Source organism: Habropoda laboriosa, unplaced genomic scaffold, assembly GCF_001263275.1.
Source record: "Habropoda laboriosa isolate 0110345459 unplaced genomic scaffold, ASM126327v1 scaffold309, whole genome shotgun sequence".
Lineage (NCBI taxonomy): Eukaryota > Metazoa > Arthropoda > Insecta > Hymenoptera > Apidae > Habropoda > Habropoda laboriosa.
The window spans coordinates 359079-385385 of NW_017100481.1; the positions used below are offsets into that span (position 1 = coordinate 359079).

Here is a 26307-nt window from a genome sequence, read left to right on the forward strand (position 1 = left end):
AATAACTATTTGATATATTGCTTATCTATATTAATGTAGGTGTTTAATTATATTTGTTTCTTTATCAATAAATACATGGATACAATTCAAGAATGCAAAATCAAATATGATGAATCCTCAGTATTCTGTTGCTATGTTTGTGGAGGATGAATTTAAGAGCTTGAAAATGGAGTATTTCCTAACTACAAAATGGTGGTCAAGAATTATAAAATGGAGGAGAAATGTTCTTGATAGATGGCACTGTTATGTATGCACTATAATTTATGTATAAGTTATATTCTGAACATCAAAAACATGCAAAACCATGAAGAATGTATTGTCACTATTTTAAAGATATACTGAATTAAATCTACCTAATTATTCTTAAAAAACAAAAAATAATGTAATCTAGAAAGATCTGTATGTCAGCATTAAAAGGCAAAAACTATTCCAAACAACACTCTGCGACTTAATGTATTTTTGAAAATTGAACAATGTTAGATTGGTCTAATTAAATTACAGAAAACATTAGAGTCTGAGTCTGGTAAAGAATCTGGATCTGATTCTGAAAATGAAAGTAAGAGTGATAGCTCTTCTTCAGGAAGCAATTCAGGATCTGGATCAGGATCAGAAAGGTGGGTATTAAGACTACTGTTATCTAATCCCCTTCTTTCAGAAAGTCCAATATATGAAAAAATTTGATGTTTTGTGATGTTGAAACATTCTACACTTATTTATTTTGTTTTAGTTGTTTTATTTTTCCAACAGAGTATTACACAATCTCTACCAATATAGTAGGGCTAATAATAGTAATCAATGCTTGATCATTAATGGTGCCATATGTGATATCATTCCTTTATATAACATATTTGACTTTCTGATATGTAAGGGGTTATTTGAGATTGATATCATTTAACTCTGTGTATTGCTATAGCTTTATATAGCATTAACATTGCTTTGATAATCATGCTAATTTAATGTATCCCTTGAATTTTATATAAGCACAACCTTCAAGTTTCTGTTACTCATGCAATAGTATCTGTTTTATTGTATTTTAAAACAATTTAAGCACTAGGTAAGCTATTACTCTTCTGCTTTTACTCATTTTACTTATTATAATAATTTGTCCTAATAAATCATGCATAGTGTATGTGGATGTAGATTGTATAAAAAAAATAATTTTACAAATATTAAAGAACAAAAATATTTAAAGACAAATTCAAAATTAAAACATTTAAAGATATTAACAGATTTATTGCTGATGTATATTGTAATTAGATAATGTACATGGGTATATCAACATTGAAACTTTTGAATATAACACTCATAATTATTCTGAAATTTTTTTACTCCAGATCATTATATAACAAAGAAAGAGAATGAGAATATGAAATATTAATGTATATAATACTGTACAAAAGATGATACATATTTCACTATGAAAGTTTAGGTTTGCAATTGATTATTATTTTAAGTTAGCAGTCTGTACTTTACATTAGGAACATTTGTGTGTTTTATTAAGTATATTTTAAATTACAATACTGTACACTATGTGGACATTGATAGTGAAATAAAACATTACCTGACTGCAAATGCAGTGACTCTAGCTCTTCAAGTGGTTCCGGGTCTGGATCAGGTTCTGATTCTGAAAAATCAGAGAAGTCGGATGCACCTGCACAAAGTGATAGCTTCCAGAGCAAAAGTTCAAATCACAGCACAGAAACAAAAGTTAGGCTTAAGAATGAGTCTAGTCGCGAGTGGGATGAGAATCCTGATATTTATGGAATCAGGAGATCTGGCCGTTCTAGGAAAGAGCCTGAAAGGCTTGCTACACAACGTGAAAGCGATAGCGATAGTCGCAAGAAATATAAAAAAAAGGGGTAAGTAACATGAAGAAACTCAAGTAACTATCAGAAATTCAAGTTATAAATTCTATAATCCTTTCAATTATTTCTTATGGATTGAATAGATATTACACACAACAAACAAATGCATTTGATGCTTTTCCTATAATAATTAAGGATTTTCATCTATACTTATTAAAAAATAGTAATTTGTAGGTTTTCAATTTATGTACATAAGTAAATGTAAAAAATGAAATTCTTTTTTATACTTACAATATGTTAAAATATGTTAAAAAGTTTAAAATAACTATGTAGAATGGTATAAAAAAAAGTAATAATAAAAGCAAAAGTATTAGAAGCCTCAATCCTTATAAATTATAAAAAGGTATTGCAATATCAAGTACTTTCAATATTGATAAAATATTAATATTTTAGATTACACATTATTTATGAGTAGCTGTTATTTAGTTGGTTTGTATTTTGCAATTTCAGCAGCAATAATAATCTTCAAAGCTTCTGTGTTATAGTTTATGTATGCACCATTCTGTATTGCATATATTGTGTATCAGTGTGCTTTTGTAGTTCTTCTCTTTGATGTTTACATTTGTGTTTATTAAGCTTAATGCTTTACAGTTTTTTACACTATAGCAATGTTGTTTGTTTTGTATCATTTTCTTATGTGAAATGAAGTGTTGCTGATTGTATCAAATAATTTTATGTTAATATTCATTGTATTTATAGTTTGTATTATATACCTTTCTATGTAATTTATGTATTTTATTGAAATATCAATATGAAAAGAGATGTGATAAATATAGAATCTTTTACTTGAATTTGTATTAAAGTACCTGCATGTGAAAAATATAAGTAAACCATAGAAATCTAATTTTTTTTTTGTTAGTAAACAGTAAGTAAAAATTGTTATAATAAAAAAAATAGAATTTTTCTCATTATATTATAACTTTTATAAGTAACATTTTAAGTAAATATTTTATTAAAAGAGTAAATCCATATCATAACTGATAAAATCTATATATATATTTCATTATTACTATTACACGTTTTATCAGCATAAGTATTACAAATGTAATATATGTATATTTATGCTCTTCATGTATATTTTTACAGTTCACATAATTCATGGAACTCGGACAGTTCAGAATCTGAATCTGATGATGCTGAAGCTGAAAGTAGAAGACCTCCACCTAGTAAATCGTTAAATAGACGTGCCGCACAGAAGGCAAAAGAAAAAGCAAGGACTCGAAAAAAACAAATTTCTGAATCATCCGAAAATTCTTCTTTTGACAGTGATGATAATAGAAGGTATTTGTAATTGTACTTCTCATAAATAAGCTAAAGTAAATGAAATATTAACATTAATAAATTAACGTCAATTCAAATGGTAGACAAGTTACAAGGAGAACAGGGACTGCAATTAGTTATAAAGAGGAAAGTGAAGAGAGAACTGATAGTGAAGATCTTGTGGAAGTTGATGAAGGTAGTACTGCAAATGCAGAACCTGATAATGCAGAAACAATTGAACGGATTTTGGGGCAAAGACTTGGTAAAAAAGGAGGTTGGTTTTCAATATAATTGTAAATTAAATGCTCGTGTCCATTTTTTTAAATATTTTGTTGTAAAATATCCTTTAGTTACAGGAAACGTGACAACAATTTATGCTGTTGAAGAAAATGGGGATCCAAATCCAGAGGATTTGTCTAATGAAGAAACTGAAATGCAGTATTTAATAAAATGGAAAGGATGGTCTCATATACATAATACATGGGAATCAGAAGAATCTTTAAAAGCACAAAAAGTAAAAGGATTAAAAAAATTGGATAATTTTATTAAACGAGAACGGGAAATCCAACAGTGGAGAGATTATGCTGGACCTGAGGATATAGACTATTTTGAATGTCAATTAGAACTTCAACAAGATCTTCTGAAGAGTTACAATAATGTTGAAAGAATTATTGCTGAATATAACAAGCCTGATTCTGAACATCCAGATTACTATTGTAAATGGGAAAGTTTACCATATGCTGAAGCTACATGGGAAGATGGAGCATTGATTATCAAAAAATGGCCAGAACAAATAAAAGAATTTCGAGAAAGAGAGGAGTCGAAAAGAACACCAAGTAAACATTGTAAAGTTCTTAAATCAAGGCCTAAATTTCATCAATTAAAAGGGCAACCAGAATATATGGGTAGAGGTCGAGATTTGACCCTTAGGGACTATCAAATGGATGGATTAAATTGGATGATTCATTCTTGGTGCAAAGAAAATAGGTATATTATTTGTTTTGATATATTAGAATTTTATATGGGACATTATTTATTTATTTGGGAGTTATTTTGTATATTTTATATTATGATGAATTTTGTTTACTTACAGTGTTATTTTAGCAGATGAAATGGGTCTTGGTAAAACCATACAAACAATATGCTTCCTTTATTATTTATTCCACACACACCAGCTTCATGGGCCATTTTTATTAGTAGTTCCTCTTTCAACAATGACTTCCTGGCAAAGAGAAATGTCACAGTGGGCACCAGATATGAATTTCGTTACATATTTGGGTGACGTTACTTCCCGTAATGTTGTATGTACTATTTATTTTTACAAAATTCCAATTTTTTTAAATACTTAGCAAATTTATACATGTTCATTATATGTTATATAACGTGTTTTAGATTAGAGAGTATGAATGGTGTTATAGTTCAAAGAGATTAAAATTTAATGCCATACTCACGACGTATGAAATAGTACTTAAAGACAAAGCATTTTTGGGTGCCTTAAATTGGGCCGTATTATTAGTAGATGAAGCACATCGACTAAAAAATGATGATTCTCTCTTGTACAAAGCGCTTGCTGAATTTCATACAAATCACCGTCTTTTAATAACTGGTACTCCACTACAAAACAGTTTGAAAGAATTATGGGCCTTACTACACTTCATAATGCCTACTAAGTTAGTTATACGCCGCTTTATATTTTTAATTTTATACTTTATTTTATTCACAGTAAGATTGTACTGATTTCTTCTTTTTGTTAGATTTAATTCGTGGGAAGAATTTGAGAAAGAGCATGATAACGCGGCTCAAAAAGGATATTCCAAGTTACATAAACAATTAGAACCATTTATTTTGCGACGTGTTAAGAAAGATGTAGAAAAATCTTTACCAGCTAAAGTGGAACAAATTTTACGAGTCGAAATGACATCTTTGCAAAAACAATATTACAAATGGATATTAACTAAAAATTATAATGCATTACGAAAAGGCGTTAAAGGTTCTACTATGACGTTCCTAAATATCGTTATTGAATTAAAGAAATGTTGCAACCACGCCTTTCTTACGAAACCTACTGAAAGTGAAAGAAAGGAGAGTAACGAAGATTATTTACAACAAATAATTCGCGGTTCTGGCAAATTAGTTCTTCTTGATAAATTGTTGGTGAGATTACGTGAGACAGGTCATAGGGTGTTAATATTTAGTCAAATGGTCAGAATGTTAGATATTCTTGGCGAGTATCTACAAAAAAAACACTTTCCTTTCCAAAGATTAGATGGAAGTATAAAAGGAGAACTACGAAAACAAGCTCTAGATCATTTTAATGCAGAAGGATCACAAGATTTTTGTTTCTTGCTATCAACAAGAGCAGGTGGTCTCGGTATTAATCTTGCTACTGCTGATACTGTAATTATTTTTGATTCAGATTGGAATCCACAAAATGATTTACAAGCACAAGCTAGAGCACATCGTATTGGACAAAAGAATCAGGTATTTAATATTTTATATCAGCTTTGTATTCAACGTTTTAAGTATCAAACATTATTTTATAAGAAAATATATTCTGCTCTATGTAGGTAAATATTTATCGTCTAGTAACAAAAAATTCTGTAGAAGAAGAAATAGTAGAAAGAGCAAAGCAAAAAATGGTTCTGGATCATCTTGTAATTCAACGGATGGACACAACTGGTCGAACAGTATTAGATAAGAAAAATGCAGGGACCAATGGCAACCCATTTAACAAAGAAGACCTAAATGCTATTTTAAAATTCGGTGCTGAAGATTTATTTAAAGATGAAGAAGACGGAGACGAAGAACCAACTGTAATTGTTTTAAAGGATTAAACTATTTTAAATGAAACTTATGTGAAATTAAAAAATAAGTACTTCTTATTTTTATGTAATTAGTGCGATATTGATGAAATTCTGAGGAGAGCGGAAACGAGAGACGAAGGACCTTCAACAGTAGGAGATGAATTGTTATCTGCATTCAAAGTAGCTAGTTTTGCCGCATTTGAGGAAGAATCCGAACCTATTAATCAGCCTAATGATAACGATGACGAAAGCAAAGATTGGGTAAATTTCAGTTTCATATACATCGGAGTATATTTTTAATTATTTTACATGAGAAAAGTACTTAATAAGTGTTTTTTTGAAACGACTTGATTTTAGGCGGAAATTATTCCAGAAAATTTCAGAAAGAAAGTTGAAGAAGAAGAAAAATCAAAAGAAATGGAAGATTTGTACTTACCACCAAGAAGTCGAAAAACATTGCAGCAAATTAATCAAAGTGGGGAAGGTGCGTTGCATTAGATATTTATTTATTTATTGTAGTATAACATCCAACTGAACATTTAAGGAAGGGGAAGAAAACGAAAAAAACTATCTGCTGATGATAGTGATGAAGGTGAGGATTCTGGAAGCGAGGAGGCTGAAGGTAGTGACGATGAACGTCCTAAAAAGAGAGGTAGACCAAGAGTTACGCCTCGAGAAAATATAAAAAGTTTTACTGATGCAGAAGTATGTAGTTTTTTTTTTTTTATTATGCTATAATAATTGATTAATATGTGTTCAAGTAAATGTAACTTTTTTTATTATGTAGATACGAAGATTCGTTAAAAGCTATAAGAAATTCCCTGCACCCTTAAAACGATTAGATGATATTGCAGCGGATGCGGAATTACAAGAGAAACCAATGTCAGAATTGCGTTTCTTAGGAGACCAGCTAAAATCTAGATGTGAAGCTTGTCTGTCTGAATTCGAAAGTACCGCAAAAGAAAATAAGGGGGAAGAAGAGGGTAAAGGTCCTGGTCGTAAAAGGGGCAGAGGCCCCACGTTTAAAATCGGTGGTGTTATGGTCAATGCAAAATCTTTCTCAGCTGCTGTAAAAGAATTGGAACCTTTAGAACAAGCTTTACCGACTGATTCAGAACAGAGATCTAATTGGCATATTGACATTAAGTAAGTATATTTCTTGTAAACTTTTTACAATTAAAAAGCTATATATACATATATTTACTTTATTATAACTATTATAGAACTTCAACTAAAAAAAATTAATGCTCGCGCCGAATACCTGTTAAAAGTACTCAAGAAACAAATTGATTCCAAATTAGGAGTGGTAAGGAAATATAATTTTATTTTTATAATATTCCACAAAGAGTTCCTATACACCTCTACTCCATCATAACAGGGTTATGTCCTCATCCTACAATCAGAATATCAGTTTAAGGTAATTTTTAAATTCATAGCGTTTCTCCTTATTTTTGCGCATTGTATGTTCACACATTGTTAGTTTAAAATTTATATTTTAATATGTTTAAATAATGTTTTCAGACTAAAGCAAGAAAACCCAGAAAACCAAAAGAAGTAAAAACTGCAATTACAAAAGAAATTATAGAAGAGAATGATAGTTCAGGCGAAGAAAGTAATAAATCGAAATCAAAAGTCGAAAAGGTGAATTTGCTATTTATTTGCACATTACTGAAATTTCACGAATGTTCCACGTGTTCAAATTTTAACATGTATTATAGCCACCAATAAAGAAAGAAGAGGAGATTGTTGTAAAGAAAGAAACTAAAGAGGAAGTTGAAGATGTGGTGGAAGAGAAAAAGAAAGAAAAGAAAACTAAAAAGGAGAAAAAAGAAAATAAAAAATCTAAAAAGGCAAAACAAGCAGCAGGTCCGATGCATTTTACTGCTAATAATGAACCACGAGCTCTTGATGTTCTTGGAGATTTAGATCCTTCTATATTTAATGAGGTTTGTACTTATTTCTTTAGTATTAATTAACCATGTTGAATACGAATAATAATAAAATTCTAATTATATTTTTATCGTACAGTGTAAAGAAAAAATGAGACCAGTAAAGAAAGCACTCAAAGCTTTAGATAGACCTGATCAATCGTTGAGCGAAGCAGAACAAGTTGCTCACACAAGACAATGTCTTGTACAAATTGGAAACCAAATTAATACTTGTTTAGAAGAATACAGAGATCCTGAACAAATTAAAGAGTGGAGAAGTAATTTGTGGTATTTTGTGTCTAAATTTACAGAATTCGATGCAAAGAAACTTTATAAGTTGTATAAACATGCAACGAAAAAAGGAGGCGAGAGTAATACGAGCGCTACATCTAGCCCAGAAAAGAAAGATGATTCGGGTAATGCGAAGGTACGATGATTTGTTACTTTGGTTAGCTTCATTATGATATATAGGTATTATCAATATAATTAATTTTACAGAAGCACAGTGAAAAACATATCGATAAACAACAAATAGAAACTAATAAAGATAATAGGTTACAAAAACGTAGAGTTGAAGATATGGAAGAAAATTCTAATAGTAGCAATACACCGAGTAAGAAACATTTCTCAGCTATAACTGCTGTAAGCAGTATTAGCAATACATCTACTGTTACTATTGGTGCTATCACTATTACTCCGATTACATCGACTCCAAATTCTACTTCAAGTACCACTAATAGTGTGGATACACCACGGCATAAAGAGAAAGAATCAAAACATAAAGACATGAAAAGAGACAGAGAACGTGATAGGGATAGAGAGAGAGCACATAGTGATAGAAGTATGGACAGAATGAGTGGCAAAGATGAGAGAATTAGAAGAGATAGTGGTGGTTATAGTATAGGTGGACACTATAGTGGAAGCAGAGATGATGATCATTGGTTATCCCGCGATGGAAGAGATATTCGAGATGGAAGGTATAGTCAGAATATTGGAAAAATTATAAATTAACTTTCTTATAAAGCTATATCTCATTTAAATTGTCGATTAATGTGTAGATTTGGAGATCATAAACGTGATCGTTTCGATTCTTATGGACGAATGTCTGGTGGATATCATCGTGATAGAGATAGGGATCGTGATCGTGGCATGCACATGAATGACAAACGAAGGTAGGTTATAAATAGTAGAATTGTTTATGAAAGTAAAGTTCATAAAATTTGTGTTCAGTGATTATTACAGATATCCATCAGGACCACCAAGTTACGGGTATGGCCCAGGAGGATATGGAGGAGGAGGTGGTGGCGGCGGTTATCCTCCATCTGATATTCCACCAAGCCATTTTAGGGGCCGAGGTTATCCCGGAGATAGTTATCCTAGTGATTGGCGACCAAACAAAGATTATAGACGAGATTATGATAGAAGACCACCTCCACCAAATGCTAACTCCTAGTGCTCCTTCCTTGTTACCGTTCTCGAATGTGTCGTTGAACGGCTGTAATTCCGATGGAGCCTTGTGTTATTTTACCTGACTGAGCATTGTAAAGTATGCTCGCTTAAACGTGGCTATATGCTAAATTCTTTACACAGTTCATTCTGTGACTTAGTACCACTCGTGACTTGTACCTATGTATAAAATCTATTCCAATGCTTACTTAATATGCAAAGAATTCTACCATGATTGAATGGTCTTTCTAAGACTTTTGAGGAGAGGTTGTGCAAAAATAACGAATTCATACATATTCTTAGTGTATAATTAATACTTTTTTTTTTATATACATATATCAAATTTCTTGAAAAGGGTGATACAAATTTTTAAGTTTCTATTCACTAATTGTTTTCACATGTAAGAAATGATGTTTATGTATTTGAATCAGTTTTATTACAGTGCAATTATGGCAAAATTTGATAACAAACTAAAATCAAATTAATGTGTTTCTAGTGTATATTATTAAGTACAGTGTTAAAATTCGTAATTTGAAGTGTATGCCTTCCTAAATCGCATGTAACATATTTTGCATTTTCGATACTGATCATGTGTATGTTCAATGGATGTTTAGCTTGTATACAGTTATTGTCTACTTCAAACTATACTATGTTTCAACATGTCTTCAAACTTTCATGATTGATTTGTAGTTTAATAATTAATAATTAATCTTACATCGATCGATAATTTATTGCACTGCAATAGATATTAAAGTACCAACGTCTTATTTCATGCAATGAGGTATGTAAAATTGTACAAATTAGTCGACATTATATAAATTTTCTATTTGAAAATACATAAAAATGTTACATCAAAGAAATATGTAGAATACCGTAACATCTTTTTGTGATGATATACAGTGTACATGATTTGCACTGTCTTAATACGCATGTATTTATTGTAAAATTAGGAACAAAATGACAAATATGATATTTGCCAACAGATGATTACATTCTTAAAAGAGAAAAAAATAATATTAACTTTCTCCTCTTTTATAGAATTTATACTTTCGCAATTGAAGAAGTAGATAAGAATTCTATTTTTGCGTTGATTCTTTTAAAGTACCATAGTTTTGTAACCTATCAGAAACAATGTGAAATACTGTAAATATTAGTGTAAGGCAATAGTTATATTCGATGTATATTTAACTCCGGAGTTACTGAGATAATATTCTGCTTTCGTGTAGAAAGAATAAACAAAAAACTAGCTCCCTCAGTTTTGCTTCAGTTAAGAATGATTGAATATAACTATAACATTGTAACTGAAAAAATGATGAGTTTTTAATTATTCAACGATCGATATCTGAAAGAGTATTAAAACATTTCTTAATTAAATCTTAAATTATGGTAAGGATTTGTAAAGTACATAAGTTTTTGCGAGAACTTTGTATTTCATCGTTTATCTATTAGGAATGCCACGAGCAATATCAATTGCGCTATATCTTCGTAACAAATATTTGCGAATTTTATATTCATAAAAAAATGAAAGTCATAAGCTTTTTGTATCTATGCATTAATTTTTTTTGAACCTAAAATCACGTGAGCGCTATGAATTTTTCATAATAGCGTATTTTATTTTTTATCGTCTGAAATTACTTCATGCATAAATAATATGCCTTTACTAGGCTATAAAATAAAAAAATTATTTTGTAGATTATTTTATTCAGACAAAGTGAACTTATTAATAGTAAAAGATTTACAATTTTAGCGTGCATTTCTGTAAATAATAGTATGTACATGTGATGGTATCTGGCCAGGTCAAAGCGGAATTGTACAGTACGTTAACGATCTTTGTGTCTTACGTACATATAAAAAAGAGTACATTGAAATTACATCACAATAGAAATCTGCTAGTTTAGGTTTTTAATTGCAAGGTGATATTCTAAACAGTGAGCTATTTATAATTTATTACTAGCCGAATACAGACTGCGAGTAATAAAACAAGAGATATGTTGTAAATATAAACTAAGAGAAATAAATGATGTAGTAGAATAATTTAATATTGTATAATTGACATAGGATGATTGCAGTAACACGTTTTATTACTTTTGAAATTATGGATAAAAGTTTTCTTGACGTACGTGCGTCATAGGTGCCATGTTAGCACAAATTCTCGAAATACTTCATTTATCGATTCACTAGAATCGCTTTTTAAAGAAATTATTAATATGAATGATATTCTTTTAATTATGTATTTAAATAATGAAAATATAACATAACGGTTATTTGTTAACATTTTACTATCTATTTTATTTACATTATAATATTAATGATGTTTTGTATAATTACAAATACTTTTCCAAATTATAATATTCAATCATTAAATAAAATAAAAAATCATAACACTTATATAATTCTGAGTTTTTAAAATGTAAATATATTACAAATGTATTTATGTACATATACATATAAAACGCAATATGTCACATTAAGAAACTATGTCATCAGATACAAATAGTTTAAGGTAAGTATCTTTAACACATGTTACTATTTTTGTAATCATGAAAATTAATTTTTATGTTTAAATATTTATATTGTACAAACAGAAATTGGACAATTTGATCACTTATTACCTAATAAAATCCCCTCTCTAACAATTCCAGTACGACAGGCTCAATTCAATTTTATCAACACACTAGTGTGTCTATAAAGATACATTTGAGGGAGAGAGTAATTTTATCAACTTTAGCACTAATATACATAGGAAATAGTTCATTATTATATTTGTCATTTTTACAATGTACGTATTTTGCAAAGTTTAAATTGTTTATCTTGTTATATAAAAATATAAAAAATCTCCAAGGAGATTAATTATGTCAAACCACCGGCGAAATGACAGGTTACAGCAATATTCAAGAAATATAATACTCAAGAATGTACGTCTTTTTTATTAATATTTTCTTACATGCATTAAAAAACATTTTTTAGAATTATCATTATACACAGTGTCTTAAGAATTACATACTAATTTCAATAAATCATTTTCTAATGACATTTACACAAAAAACCTGTTACATTAGAATAAATTTACACCTTTATTATGTAGTGTATTAATTTTTACCATTATTTCAACTGCAATTTATTAAATTTGTCATAATTAACAATTAAAAGTTACAACCTTCTTTATCCTATTTATAACAGATAAATGTAAATTAATGACTTACATCTGTTGATATTTTTCAGATATACTCATGGCAAGTGAAGAACTAGATCATGTGATATTTAAACTTTTTCATTGGAAAATGAAAAATATTTAAACTTCGAAGTTTCTAAATGCAGAAAGAAAGATTTGGAAATAAATGTTAAGAAGCTTTAGGTAAAGATAAAAACTTTGTTTTGAATATTAATAAAATTAAACTCTATGTATCAGAATTTTTATGTAACAATGTTTATAATGTAATAATACATTTAAATCTTTTCAGAATATGTATCTGGAGTAATTACAGATTCAACTTTACTTGTTGATTAAAAATCATTAAAGGAGATAACAGCATTAGCTAATGCTTGTTGATTGCTGGTTTCAATGTTGTCTTTCTAACGTAGGATCAATTATTAAAGACTATATTACTATACATACTTATCACATTGATATTATTTAAATAATTATAAGATATCACTGATTGAAGAGTTTATTTATAAACATATTTTTGTAGTGAAACTGTATTTAAAACAATTTACAATAAAGAAATATGTTTAATACAATAATAAAACATATTGATAATTTCAATAGCTCATTATTGTTTTCAATAAGCATACAGTACTAATCATGTCGTCTTTACATATACATGACAGTTCAATGTGATTTGTTTATATAAGTAAATTGTTAAATATTTATTCATTTACAGCATTTCATAAGATTTTAATTACTGTTTTCGTTTTTCATAAGATCCAAATGATAAGTAGTAATGATTTATATAACATAATATTACAGAAATGTATCGATTATATATTTTTATATTGCACCACGCAAACTTCGTTTTTAATAATAAAACTTTCGTATATTTTTATATACGAAAACATATTTGTATTTTTATAAATCAATGAACATGATGCATTACATCTTTACAATACGTTCTAAACACTTCGTATCGTTCGTTCTAATAATATGATTTACATTAACATTCATTTTGTAATTACTCATTTAAATAGCAATTATTAATCACAATTAATACAAATACTTTGTTACTTTATGTATTGTTAGCTTAGAGTATGTAAGAGCTTGAACAATTCTCGCTGCAGTACCAAATTCATAGGATAGTAATGGTAGGGGGTTCAGCTTGTCAAAGGTTTTTCGAGCTCGGTAGATATATAAATCTGTTGATCGAAACACTGTCGTTAGTCAACGATTACACCGTCTACAGTCTTAACAGTTGCGCTTTTCCTCATCAGCACTGAAGACATTACTGTAGTACAGTAATTGTAACATAACGAAAATTGTTTCATTTTTTATATTTTCTTTTTGGATAAAATTGTTCTAGTTCCACATTTTTATGAAGGAACATATTGAAAATTATACTGAAGATAAAATGGATCGCATAACGGAAAACGGTAAGTCTATTCTTCCTATCGTACATTTTTTTTTCTTTTTATTGATTCACTGAACTCGAAACTATATTTGAAAGATAAAAGGTTACTTTAGGTGTCTCATTCTTTATTCCTACAAAATTGTGCAGCTTATGGCCCTTTAAAAAAAAAAGTTAATCAACTTCTCAGGTCAAGCTAAGCTTAGCTTGCATACTCTGCGATATACTTTGAGATGATATCAGTCTTATATCACGAACGCAATAAAAACTAACGCAATTGCAAGAGTTCCATAAATGAATTACAATTACTGGCGATTCAGTATGCTATGTGAAACACATAATGACGTTGTATTTTTATCATTATAATTTTCTCGATAATTGAACCGTAACATGTATGTACTGTCCGAGTTAGATCTTTTCATATCCATTGCATTTCTTTTCAACATGCGACTCGATGTCGTATCAATGTAGATTTATATATGCCAATCATATTAAGTATCAACGAAACGATATTAGGAAAGGATATCAGCTGTCCAGGTAGGGTACAGTAAGAGTAATATCAAGTGACTGTATTAGGGTAAAACATGCGGTAGAGCAGAGAACTTGGATATTGTATAGAGTTTCTGGTTATCACGATACCAAACAGTTATAAACAAAATTGAGTTCTCGATATTTTACTATATACTTCTATCCATTTAAGATTATTAATAATTTATCGAAGAAGAAGAAAAAAAGAGGAAAAAGAAACGGTCAAAAGCATCTCTGATATAAATTTTCGAAAACTCTATTTAAAAAAAAAAACGAAATTTCAAACTATATTCCTTATATACGTTTGGGCCGTTTAAAACGTACGATCATCGAAAGAGAAACGCTCCAATTATCCATCGTTACAACTACACGGAAGTAAATTGCGACAAGTTAAACTTTTTTTTGTTACAAGTCTGTCGCTTTCATGGTTATGCGTTTCAGATGACTCGGGGTAGATCCATCCTTCGCGCGCCTATCATCGCACATTCCTCTGGCATTGATTCGCTGCTGGTGTTACGTGAGATTGGCCTCGAATTCTTCGCCGATACACTTTGGTTTTCTACACGTCGCCTTTCCTTCAGTTTTTCTCCCTTTTCAACTCGACCGTTAAGCCGTCACGCAAAAACTTCTCCGCGCTTGTTAACTGGCTAGGCTAACTTTAATAAAATCCGTACAATGGATTAGTGAGTAGTATTCCTTTGCTGATGAATTCTCGGGTCAATAACTGTTAGAGGCGAGATTTTCTTCGATTTTGTTAGAAACGTTTGAAACATGTTCGGTCTGTCTGTTCGTTGAATATCTCGCGATATATCAACCGGCAGCAGCAGCTTTGTATTGATTGCAAGTAGTGAAGGTCAGTTGAACTCAGACGAGTTTCAGTAGTGCAACTATGAATACGGACGAGAAGCGTCAACGTAGCTTTGCGCGCTTTTGTGCAGCTCGATAGATACGCTATCGTAGTATGGAAACTACCGTAATTCAATACCTCCGTTCTTTCTCGCAGATCTCGTAGATAACGCAAAGGGTTGTCAAACTTTCGTTTTTTCAGTATTGCAGAACGTTTAATGTATCCTTCTCTGCACCTTGAATAGCTTCCTGTTTCAATAACGTTTCTCAACCGTAATTTATTATTGTCTCGTTACTTTGGAAATAAAAGAATAATTCGATAATTTTTTAAAAGTACACCATCGAAAATAATATAGCTCGCATATGTGACAGGTTAAAAGGGTAAAAATAAGGATCCTGATATATTACCACGAAGTATATAAACTTCAATTATTTGGCTTTACCTCCGAGTTCCTTGTAGTCAAATAGCCTTGCTGGAATATCATGATAGCCTCATCGATGTTTAAACTTAATTACTGAAACAGGGAATGGCCAGTTGCACGCCACCATCATCGCTTTTATCATTGCCGCTAGTAATTGCTGTTAACAACAGTACTTTTGATCGCCCTCGTTTCAATATCGTGATATAGGGACAACTTCAAGGTCATTGCGTCTATCCTCCGAAAATATATAATTTCGAAAATGGTACTTACACGTGTCATCGCATTAACACGATGTCCCTTCGATAATGTTTCAAAAAATGCATCTTTAATAGCTGCAAATAAAAATATTAATGACGTTCTATTCACGTTTTACGTCTTTTGAAGTAATTGCGTAGAACAGAAGGAATTTGTAAAAATCGAAACCGTAAATGATCCTGTGAAACTGATGTTTGACGTACATATGAAATACATACTAGGAAAGGCCTATGCGTAAGGTACGTTAAAAACATGTTTGCACAGTATTGCAGTCTTGCGAATAGAAGGAAAAGGGAAGTACTGGGGAACCGGTCTCTTGGAAATCACGATGACGTAGATTCTGACTCGAGTTCTGAATATCTGTGAAGGATGGATTTTTTGAATCTTCCTTTTACCATTACAGTACTGCAATCTTTCTGTGATCTTTATCCTGTTAATCGATCGTTTACACCGAATGCCAATATGGCACACGCTCGTTTGTTTATGATACACGAGCGCTATCTAACATAGAAAAAAGGACCAATTACGTAGCTTTAATTCCCTCCTTTTTGAATCTTCTTCGTTCGACAATTGATCATTATTACGTGATAAAAGAATGAGAATATCATTGTGACATTTTTTATTCCCGCGACTATAAATCGTAATTGCGTTAGAAACGATAAGTCGTACAGTTCCTGAACACGTTAAAAGCATACCCGTGCCGTGTCGACCTCGCACGCCACAGATATCTCTCGACACTTTCCGCCAATCGAGGCGCTACTTGTCACTCGAGACTGTACATCTCGTTCGTAGCGCGTGGTCCGGGCAAAGCTGGGTATTTCCCTCTCGAACACTGTAGCGGGAGGATCGCATTCGCCTGGAGGGAGGTATTCTCTCACTCCCATGTCACTCTCACCGTGCGCTTGCATTCTCCCGATATATACTGAACGAGACGCGACGTTTTGACCGTCAGTCGCGAAAACTTGCTTTTCGGAGACCGAGTAGTGACACCATCGCGCAACCTACGGTCACCGTTTCTAGATAAAGGAACAGAGAATCGAAGAGAAAAAAGACACTTCCAAAAAAAAAAACTTTGGAAGAAGAGAGGCAGACAGCGCGCGACTAGAGAGGAACAAAGATAGAAACCGGCAGAGGGAGAGAGACAGAGACGGAAGAGCCATAGGGGACATTCGCACTCTCCACAGTTCCGTCGGTTCAGTCACACTGCGTCACTCTACCGAGCGACTTCGCGGTCCTTTCTTTCCTTTCGGACTCGTTGACCGCGCTATCTTTTTTATTTTCCTTCTCTCGCGTTTCGAATTGATACCTGTCGCTCTTTTGTTTTCCCTTTCATTTTGTTCCTTCTTCACCGGAGAGGTATCTAATCCTTTGTGCTTGCTTCTCGCGAGCACGAACTTCATTAATCGAAAATAAAAAGAAAAACGACAACAAAGAAACCGAAAGAGAAACAGAAACGTCGTATCTTTTTACAAGACGTTCCTCCTTTGTACCGGTATATCGACGGACCAGCGAGGGGTGCACGTGAACCGACCGATTGAATCCGACTGCTAGTAAGTCTCATTAGTTTGTTGCTCGAACCCGATTCGCTGAAACATGCCGAGCGCTACGCACGCACGTATTGCTCCGCGGATCACGTGGTGTCGAGGCATCGAGAGCAAACCGAGAATCGCGCGTCGTTCGTAACGCGCTTCTACAGTTTTCGAACGAGTCAGTCCTCTTATCAAACGATAGTGATTGAACAGTGATATTTTTATCGGTTACATTTCTCTTCTGTATTCAAGTGAAAAAAAAGCAAATTACTATTTTATCGTCACACTCGAATTAACCGTTTAATAACCTGTCTGGAACAAAAGGTATGTTTTGTGTTCCGACGTTAAAATGTTTCAAGTCCCTTTTCCACTATTCCGCGAAAACATGCAAATATCTTGATAATGCGTTATTGCTACAAACTCGGCATGTTTTTTTTCGTATGGCAACCACTTTGATTCCCATTTCACTTATCAGCTTATTCGTTTTCGTTTACTGTCGTTTGTCTAGACGCCTTGAATCGAGTTCGCTAGACAGCACGTTTTGTTTTTCTTCGCGCGATCACCTCGGATTTAGAAGCAACCAAGCGATTGTTAAGTTTAAGTGGCGGACAGGGTCGAGAGACGGCAGTCATGAACGGGATTTCCAGTCAATGCGCGAAAATCAAGGATTTGAGCATATACGATGGCGAGGACGATCACACGATGATGATTAAGAAGCCCGGCCCTCTGAGAACTGTTTCCTGGTCAGAGAACGTCGAGGAGAGCAACCTGGATGTACCGGGGACGCCTAGGACTCCGCGAACTTCCACCACGCCAGGTATTGTTACCAGGAAAAATGAATAATCCTCCGCTCGGAATTTTCTCCTCGTAACCTCGAACCACAAGTAATTCCCAAGACGAGAAAACATATATGTCGATCGGTAACAAAAAAAAACTGTCGACAATTGTAAATACTACTACGGCGAATAGTACAATATCGACAATTACTTCTGAATCATGAAACCGATCACCGGAATGTTAATTGCAATATGACACACATGTATTTATAAGGAGATAAAAGAAATTCGTGCGAGGTAATTAATATCTCGAAAGTTACATTACGTGTTGAATCAACGCTTGGCGCGAGATTTTGTAATTATTTTACGTGACACAGTTTTAGTTGAAAAATTTAGAAAATTGGCGTTACTATTGAATTATATTTACTCATTATTCCTTCTTTATCGACTTGTTGCTCTGTTACAATTGGTGATAATTAGAGAGCATAACAGGTGGCACACAAGTTTATTGCAGTTTTCATCAAGATTCACCGTGAAATTTTTACTCAAGTACAATCATCGTTAATTCTTTCATGGATTTTATTCTATTCTCAAAGCAACAGTGTCTTCGCCATTAGTTGCATGTCGAATCGATTGCTCGTAAAATGCAACGATTTGCACGTAATAACTCGCTTCGAATCACTGCGGTTGAAGTTTCCGTAGAAAAGAAAAAAAAACTCCGCGTCGTCATTTATCCGTTACGAATTACAGTGAAACGTCACATAATGCCTCGGTTCGTTTTATTCCGTCATTCTCCGTTGTTCTTAGCCGAAAATCTGGCGCATACGTTTTCGACCGACTTTTAACCTAATTTCATTGCAGCGTCGCTATATCAGTCATCAACACGCATACGTTGGTCCGTGAAAATGTTTTGAAGAGCAAGAGTGCTCTCGCCATAGTTTTTTTTTCCGGGTCAATCGTACCTGCTGATCTCAAAATGATAAAAAGCCTGGGAACTGTTGGGGTACAGTTATGATCATACGTAACGTATAACTGTAACGTTACGAATGTATGATCCCACGTGGCGTGACTATCGACTTTCTGAGAAGAAAGCGCATTTTATTTTCGGTTGACAAAGAAAGGAAAATCCCGCTTATGTGTACCTCTCTCGAATTACAACAGGAAGAAAAAAAGGTGGTGTTCCCCGTCGTATTTTTCAACGAAACGGTCTTAACGATCTTTCAGACGCTTATTCACGTAATAACTTCAATTTTCCAGTTGGTACAATTTGTTTGATTAGACTGGGATCGTCGGTGCTTCGCTATTTTATTAATGAGATTTCTCGTTGTAAATATTCATTTTACCTCGCAACAAACCATCAATTTTCTCGTCTTTCGCTGTAAAAAGGAACGAGACGCAAAATTTTCTTCTCTCAAATCCAATGCAAAATGTTCAAATCATTTTCAATATTTACACGATAACTCGCGATGCGTGAAAAATAAAACAACATTGTGTCTCGTAATATCTCTTCTTAGCAAATCTCCATTTTTCTTCATTATATTAACGTTTCGAGATTACGAATTTATCGTAACCAAATCCAAATTAATTACCTTCGTACTAATTACGAATGACTACGCGAAATGTGATTTTAAAGAAATGCTGATAAATGATCTTTCTATCTTCGTCCACTCATATTTCTCGACGAATTACAACGTGTATTGTGAAGCGTGCGGAGAGGTAGTATCGTGTGAATTTGAAGTATGCACGCAGCTTCGTCGCGCTGTGGTCCGCTAATTACTTTCAACAGTGTACACAATGTGCGCATATATTGACCGTAGAAAATTTCGAACAGACTCTCGCGTATCGTACGCGATGTCGTTATACGATTGAATTACACGGTACGGTTCATTAGCAAGCGATGGCTTAACTTAGTTTTCCATCGTGAATACGTCAGTTCCAGCAGCGTTAAGAGGAGGTCCTATCCTTCACGCGACACTTCCGTAAATAAATCTATGCAGCGGCAGCGGGCGAGAAGTCCCGGGAGAGTCTGTTTCGCTTTAATACGTTCTAAATTGCTCGCTGTTGAATCGCTAGCTTTATACAAGTGATAAATTATTTCTGTCGATAGAAATCTCGCCTTCTCATCGTTGTAACGCCGTCGTTAATCGTTATGCAACAAATTTAGCAACGCGTGGCACGACGGAAGCATCGAACGTCTAATAGACAGCGAACTTCTGCCGCGTTTCTCCTTCGCCTTTAGAATATTATGTATAATTATAGTACGACCAGTTGCACGAGACTTGGCGTATCGATCGATTAATCGATCGATTGATATCCGTCACTGTTAATCACACCGTTATGCTAATCGTGAATGCTTATGAATACACGTTTGCACACCTAGAAAGAAACGGTAATAGAAAAAAAAAAGAGAATGGAAAAAAAAAGAGGAAAATTTGTAATTAGTTTGTTATTTCGCGGTTTATGTTTCATTGTTGTGGTTGGTGGATTTAATTTGTTCGTTAGAGTTTAATTGAGTGCTGATTACTACATTAGACTGCAGATTAGGAAAATGTGAAGATACAAAATTGTACAGAAAAGATATATGCAAAATATCGAAATTGTAGTATTTTTTGTAATATCTAGGTGAAATAATTTTCTGCCCAAGTTCTACTTCTGTTTCTACTATATTCTCAAAAATATAAAATTGCACAAAAATCTATATGCTACTAATTACAGATAGTTACTCGATGTTACGTAAATTTAACCCTCTTAGTATCTTAGAATCGATATATCGAGCTCTACATTTTCCCCTAGAAATACCTTAAACCGATATATCGAACGTTCGATTTTCAGCACAATTTTAATCCACGTAACGACACCTTACTTTTATCGAACGAATTTTTACAGTAGCAAATATTTCCATTGATTTCTTCCCCGAAAAAAATGTGAGCAGAGTAATCTTAATTTTTAAGATGAATATCTTAAGTTCAACCTGAACGTCCTCAAAAGTGCAATATTTTCCGAGGTATTTTTCGACGGTGCGTAAAAAAAATCTTACAAAGTAGTAAAAGGGTTAATAAACACTCGACATGTGTGCGGAATTAATATTCCTCTTTAGCAAATTGTTTCGAATCGCTGAAAGTATTTCCACCGCACACCTTTCTCCGACCGTAAAGATCAATGAAAAGATACAAAACATGTCGCGAGTGGTCGCGAGTAGTCGCGGAAAGGTTCGCACGTATTTGCGAACAGATGCGCGACCGATCATCAGTGACGCACACCAGAGGGAGACAGAATGAAAGTAGGCGCACTTGTGGGTTGCATAAGACGAGGAAGAAGAGAAAAAAAAAGAAAGAAAATGGATTTGAATTTTTCAAATACCTCACGCAGGGCAGATGAATATGTTGTCAATACAACTCACGCAGTCATCGTGGGTCACTGCAGACGATAACAACGATCTTTGTACGTATTTTGTTTCGTTCGGAATTGAAAAATCGTGGCAGGTTTCACAAGCGTTCCGTACGCGATACGCGAGAGCTTCAATGCCGTTTCCATATTTTCAGGAGAAGAACAAATTTTGAAAAAAGAATATGTTTGTTCGACCGAGAGAGAGAGAGAGAGAAAGATCCTGTGTGAAACATTTTGTATTTCTAACCTATATTTGGATTTTATTCGACGCGGAGTTCAGTGAATCTTGTGAAAAATTCAAGGAAATGAAGATGATAGAGAATTGTTGCTTTACTTAGGTCACGAGAAATGTACGTTTCATCACGATTTGGAGCTGGATCATAGGCCACCCACACGTGAGGCTCTGCTTCCGGAAATGTCACGAAGTTACAGGCTACTTTTGAGCTCCCTTGGCGAGGACCCGGATCGGCAAGGCCTTCTAAAAACGCCGGAACGTGCCGCGAAAGCTATGCTGTTCTTCACAAAGGGCTATGATCAAAGCATCGACGGTAAGTCGTCACGTTCGTTAGATTTTTTATTCTTTTTTTCTTTATTGTTCGCAGAAAAGTTTAAGTAACTCGTATAATAGGACAAATTGGTTCGAAAAAGAAAGAGAAGAAAAGGGTTTGTGACTGAAGAAAAAGCAGTTGAATTTTTGAAATTTTTCATTAAGTCGAAAATAATATAGACAAGAATTTTTTTAAACGACAAGGTCGATAGGGATGAAACTATGAACACACCTACTTGAGGAAAGTGCCTCCCATTTCTTTCGCTTGATCTCTCCCGCTCTCTTTGCTATAAATTGCTTTAAAAAAAAAAAGAAGAAATGTCTTTACGAGTGAAGAAAGGCTATTGAAATTTTTCATTAAATGGGAAACAATAGAGACACTAGATCACGATTTTCTTAAACGATAAGGATGATACAGGATGAAATTTTTTTATTCTACCTCTCTCTATCTACTACAAATTGCTTAAAAAGAAGAAGAAATGTTTTTACGAGTGAAGAAAGGCAATTGAATTTTTCATTAAATCGAAAACACTAAAGACACTAAATCAGGATTTTCTTAAACGATAAGGTCGATACGGGATGAAACTATGAATACACCTACTTGAGAAAAGTGCCTTCCATTTCTTCCCTTCTCTCTCTATCTCTCTCTTTACTCCAAGATACTCGAGATCCGTCACTGGGAAAAAAAGAGAGGAAGACTTAAGTACGATTCGAAAAAAGGAGAGCGTAAAGCTGATGATATAAATGGGTCTCAGGGACGCACCGGGCATCTCGAGAAAAGAATGCCTTTCACCTTTTCCTTCCATTTGTTGTACGTTCCTCGAGTAGAGAGAACTGCCACTGTTCCCTCGGTAATTATGTCTCGGCGAACAACCGAATAAAATAGAATCTACACGGTACACCCATTAAACGTGGTTCGTCCATTATACAAAGTTCATTCAATATCAATTTAATTGATCCATCGAAACGCGACAGTGGTAGTGTATTATCATCCTGTTCGAATGTATATAATTTTGTTTATCGAACGAATCTTTCTTCTTCTTCGAAGAAGAAGAAAAGATTCCTGAAGAAAACCTGTCGGTATCGGCTTTAAGTTGAAAAGCCTGTTACACCTTTACTCATGGTCATTTAAAACAAGTTCCAATAAATATCGCGACTCTTTAACAGCGTGAAAAGATATACGGTGGAGGAGAAGGAGCTACAGGTGGTGGTGGTGGGACTTTAATTCACTTCGACTTAACCCTCCTACGTTCTCCACAGTGAAACTACCCTCGAGATAAGCCCGGTTAACGGTAGTTCTCTCTACTACGCCCCGGTGAATCTGAAACGAGTCCGGGCCACTTTCCTACGAAAGCTCAAACCGTACTACTCTCTTTACTAGCCAGCCAGCAACCCTCTTCTGCGCGGCACTACCCCAGAAACCTTCGCTTCTGACAATTTCTCTTTGCCTTTCGTTCTCGTCGATAAGCTTCTGGCCGTATTCCCACTGGAAATGCACACGGATATGTTTCTCTCTTTCTCTCTCTCTCTCTCTCTCTCTCTCTCTCTCTGTGGTCCGTGAAAACACAAATGATCTTTCCTCTTTAATGAAGATTTTGTTAGTTGGGGAAATAATCGAACCACCAGCGCGAATCAAAGTCAAGAACGTCGAAATGGTAGTGAACAGTGGTATTGACATCAAATGCCAGGCTGTTTTAACCTGGTGATTTTTTTACCTTTTTTTTTATCTCGCTGCACATGTATGTGTATATTAGGTCACAGCGAACAGTATATTGGGTCATTCTAATAAACTATGAAATTTGAGTGAAAAAACGTAAGCGCTTTCTGGTTTAAGAATTTTTTTTGGAAAGGCCATTATGTCGACGCTGTAAAATTTCTTTAGATTTTTTTGTTGAAATATGTTTGTCGCTTTCGGTACGAGCTTATGGGGTTGACCTGATATTCTACTTTTTCACCGATCTGACGTACGTTTTTATGTAAGATCGGATGTTACGTGTGCATTCATGTGTATTTTATAAATCTCGTTTCATTTGTTTATTGCTGTAAGCAAATTTCTTTAACATAATTATGAATTCTTGCTTCTCTCGTCGAAATTTCAAATTCTAATCAACCATAATTGTTCTTCTCTCGAACGAAGAAAAATCGGGTTACATAGGGTTAACTGATTTACAAGAAAAATATTTTTTAACTTTTTTTGAACTTGTATTGAAAAATCTTAAGTACATCGGTTGAAAATCAGTGTCATGACAATTCCTACCGAATAAAATCGTTTCTACATCCTACAAAATTCATCGTTTAACGTATACAATTACTTATTCATACACTTCAATCGATACAACGATCCCACCTCGCCATATGTTTGCAATTCTACCATCTCTCTATCTCGTCCCTTTAAAAATCATTTTGCATCACAGATTGAAATAATCACGGGAAACTATAGAATAGTAAAATTGGTAAATCGATTAAATCTACAGTATTCCCGAAATCCCTCGGGGATCGAAGGTTGATCGCGTTAGATCACCGAGTCGAAAAATTGAAATTGTACGCTTTGAGTGGGTCCGCTTCAAAGGTAGTAAATAGGAGAGAGAGGAAATTGCTCGAGTCTAGTCTGTTATAGAATTTAACGGACATATTCGCGAAAGCTTCTGATCTTTACTTGAAAAGCGTCGAAATAAAAATTCATCCCCAAAGTTGGTCTGCGGATCTCCCCCGAAAAATTGATCTCCTATTATTTCCTCCGTATTTGTCGTGTAAATAGAATTCTAGAGGGGTTGATTCTTCTCTCGTTGCCACAAGAAAGAGAGAGAAAGAGAGAAGGTCGCGTGTTACGTATGGAAAAATACAGTTGGTTAACCGGGGACGCGAATTCGTTTCATCATTGCCGGTCATTGTGAAGGTGTTTCTTGTTAAGGTTGCCGTGGAAACCGTGGAGAGCACCCTCCATTACCTACCCACCGACACCTACCAACCACCGATTCATACTTATACACACCACCACTATCACGGCCGTTGTAGTAAGTAGGTCAATATCGAGTAAATCACAGCTAGGATCGTGAGGACCTTAACCCACGTGCAAGATGTTCTTTCGCGGAACAATTTAAAACGACAATACTCTCTCTCTGTTCTCTCTTTCTCTGTTCTCTCTCTTTCTCTGTTCTCTCTCTTTCTGCTCTTTCTCTCTTTTCTCTCTCTTTCTGCTCTCTCTCTCTCTCTCTGTTCTCTCTCTTTCTCTGTTCTCTCTCTCTGCTCTCTCTCTCTTTTCTCTCTCTCTGTTCTCTCTCTCTGTTCTCTCTCTCTGTTCTCTCTCTCTTTTCTCTCTCTCTCTCTTTTCTCTCTCTTTTTTCTCTCTTTTTTCTCTCTTCTCTCTCTTTTTTCTCTCTTCTCTCTCTTCTCTCTCTCTCTCTCTCACCTTTCTGCACCGAGGTTATTGTTTTGCAGTTGAGGAAAATCTCTTCTCTCTCTTTCTCTGTTCTCTCTCTTTCTGCTCTCTCTCTCTTTTCTCTCTCTTTCTGCTCTCTCTCTTTTCTCTCTCTCTCTCTTTTCTTTCTCTCTTTTCTCTCTTTTTTCTCTCTTCTCTCTCTCTTTTTTCTCTCTTCTCTCTCTCTTTTCTCTCTCTCTCTCTTCTCTCTTTCTCTTCTCTCTTCCTCTTCTCTCTCTTTTCTCTCTCTCTCTCTCTCTCTCTCTCTCTCACCTTTCTGCACCGAGGTTATTGTTTTGCAGTTGAGGAAAATCTCTCTCCACGTCGCTTTCACAGTTATCGAAATTGTGCAACGTACGCGCGATCGTAAACGCGATTTAAATCTCTCGTGAACGTCTGTATAGAATTTGAGTGGTCCACGGTGCATGAGGGAGAGCTACACGCCGTTAAGATGTTGAAAAATCAGGTTTCACCTTTAGAATTTCGTCGTACACTTTGATACAAGGAAAATTGTATGCAGATTGTATGGTTTTGTCAGGTGAAATAGGTCTGAGTGAAATATTCTGTTGTAAGAACAGCTTTTGTGAAGGTTGTTTTTTAATCCAATTTTTTAGGTTTATGCATGGAGAAAATGAAACATTTTTTTCTGGGATAGTATCTTTGTGTTAGTAAGTTAAACGCTTTTTATTGCTATTGGTGCTTGTAGGCGTTTTGAAAATTTGCGAGTACTATAC

General features: G+C 33.9%; 2 protein-coding genes across 3 annotated transcripts in view; both read left to right on the plus strand.

The window, feature by feature from the left end:
* Window positions 1-106: 106 nt before the first annotated feature.
* Window positions 107-9378, plus strand: LOC108576005 (chromodomain-helicase-DNA-binding protein 1). The gene is made up of 21 exons (XM_017938944.1): window positions 107-247; window positions 502-614; window positions 1578-1859; window positions 2952-3146; window positions 3230-3399; window positions 3476-4112; window positions 4219-4426; window positions 4518-4795; window positions 4880-5606; window positions 5693-5938; window positions 6023-6190; window positions 6287-6413; window positions 6474-6634; window positions 6717-7074; window positions 7153-7235; window positions 7451-7570; window positions 7648-7875; window positions 7958-8284; window positions 8356-8834; window positions 8916-9029; window positions 9088-9378. The coding sequence occupies exons 1-21, from the start codon at window positions 107-109 to the stop codon at window positions 9308-9310; spliced, it is 5385 nt and encodes a 1794-aa protein (XP_017794433.1). The 3' UTR covers window positions 9311-9378.
* Window positions 9379-17255: 7877 nt separating this feature from the next.
* The window catches only part of LOC108576017 (GTP cyclohydrolase 1), a 13440-nt gene continuing 4388 nt past the window's right edge, over window positions 17256-26307 (plus strand). The window contains exons 1-3 of one of the 2 annotated variants that reach the window (XM_017938959.1): window positions 17256-17466; window positions 17954-18262; window positions 21947-22156. In XM_017938959.1, the coding sequence (XP_017794448.1) occupies window positions 18076-18262; window positions 21947-22156 (397 nt within the window). In that variant the 5' untranslated portion in view covers window positions 17256-17466; window positions 17954-18075. Of the gene's footprint in view, window positions 17467-17953; window positions 18263-21631; window positions 21663-21946; window positions 22157-26307 lie in introns of those variants that run through there. The other variant, XM_017938960.1, reaches the window with a different exon arrangement.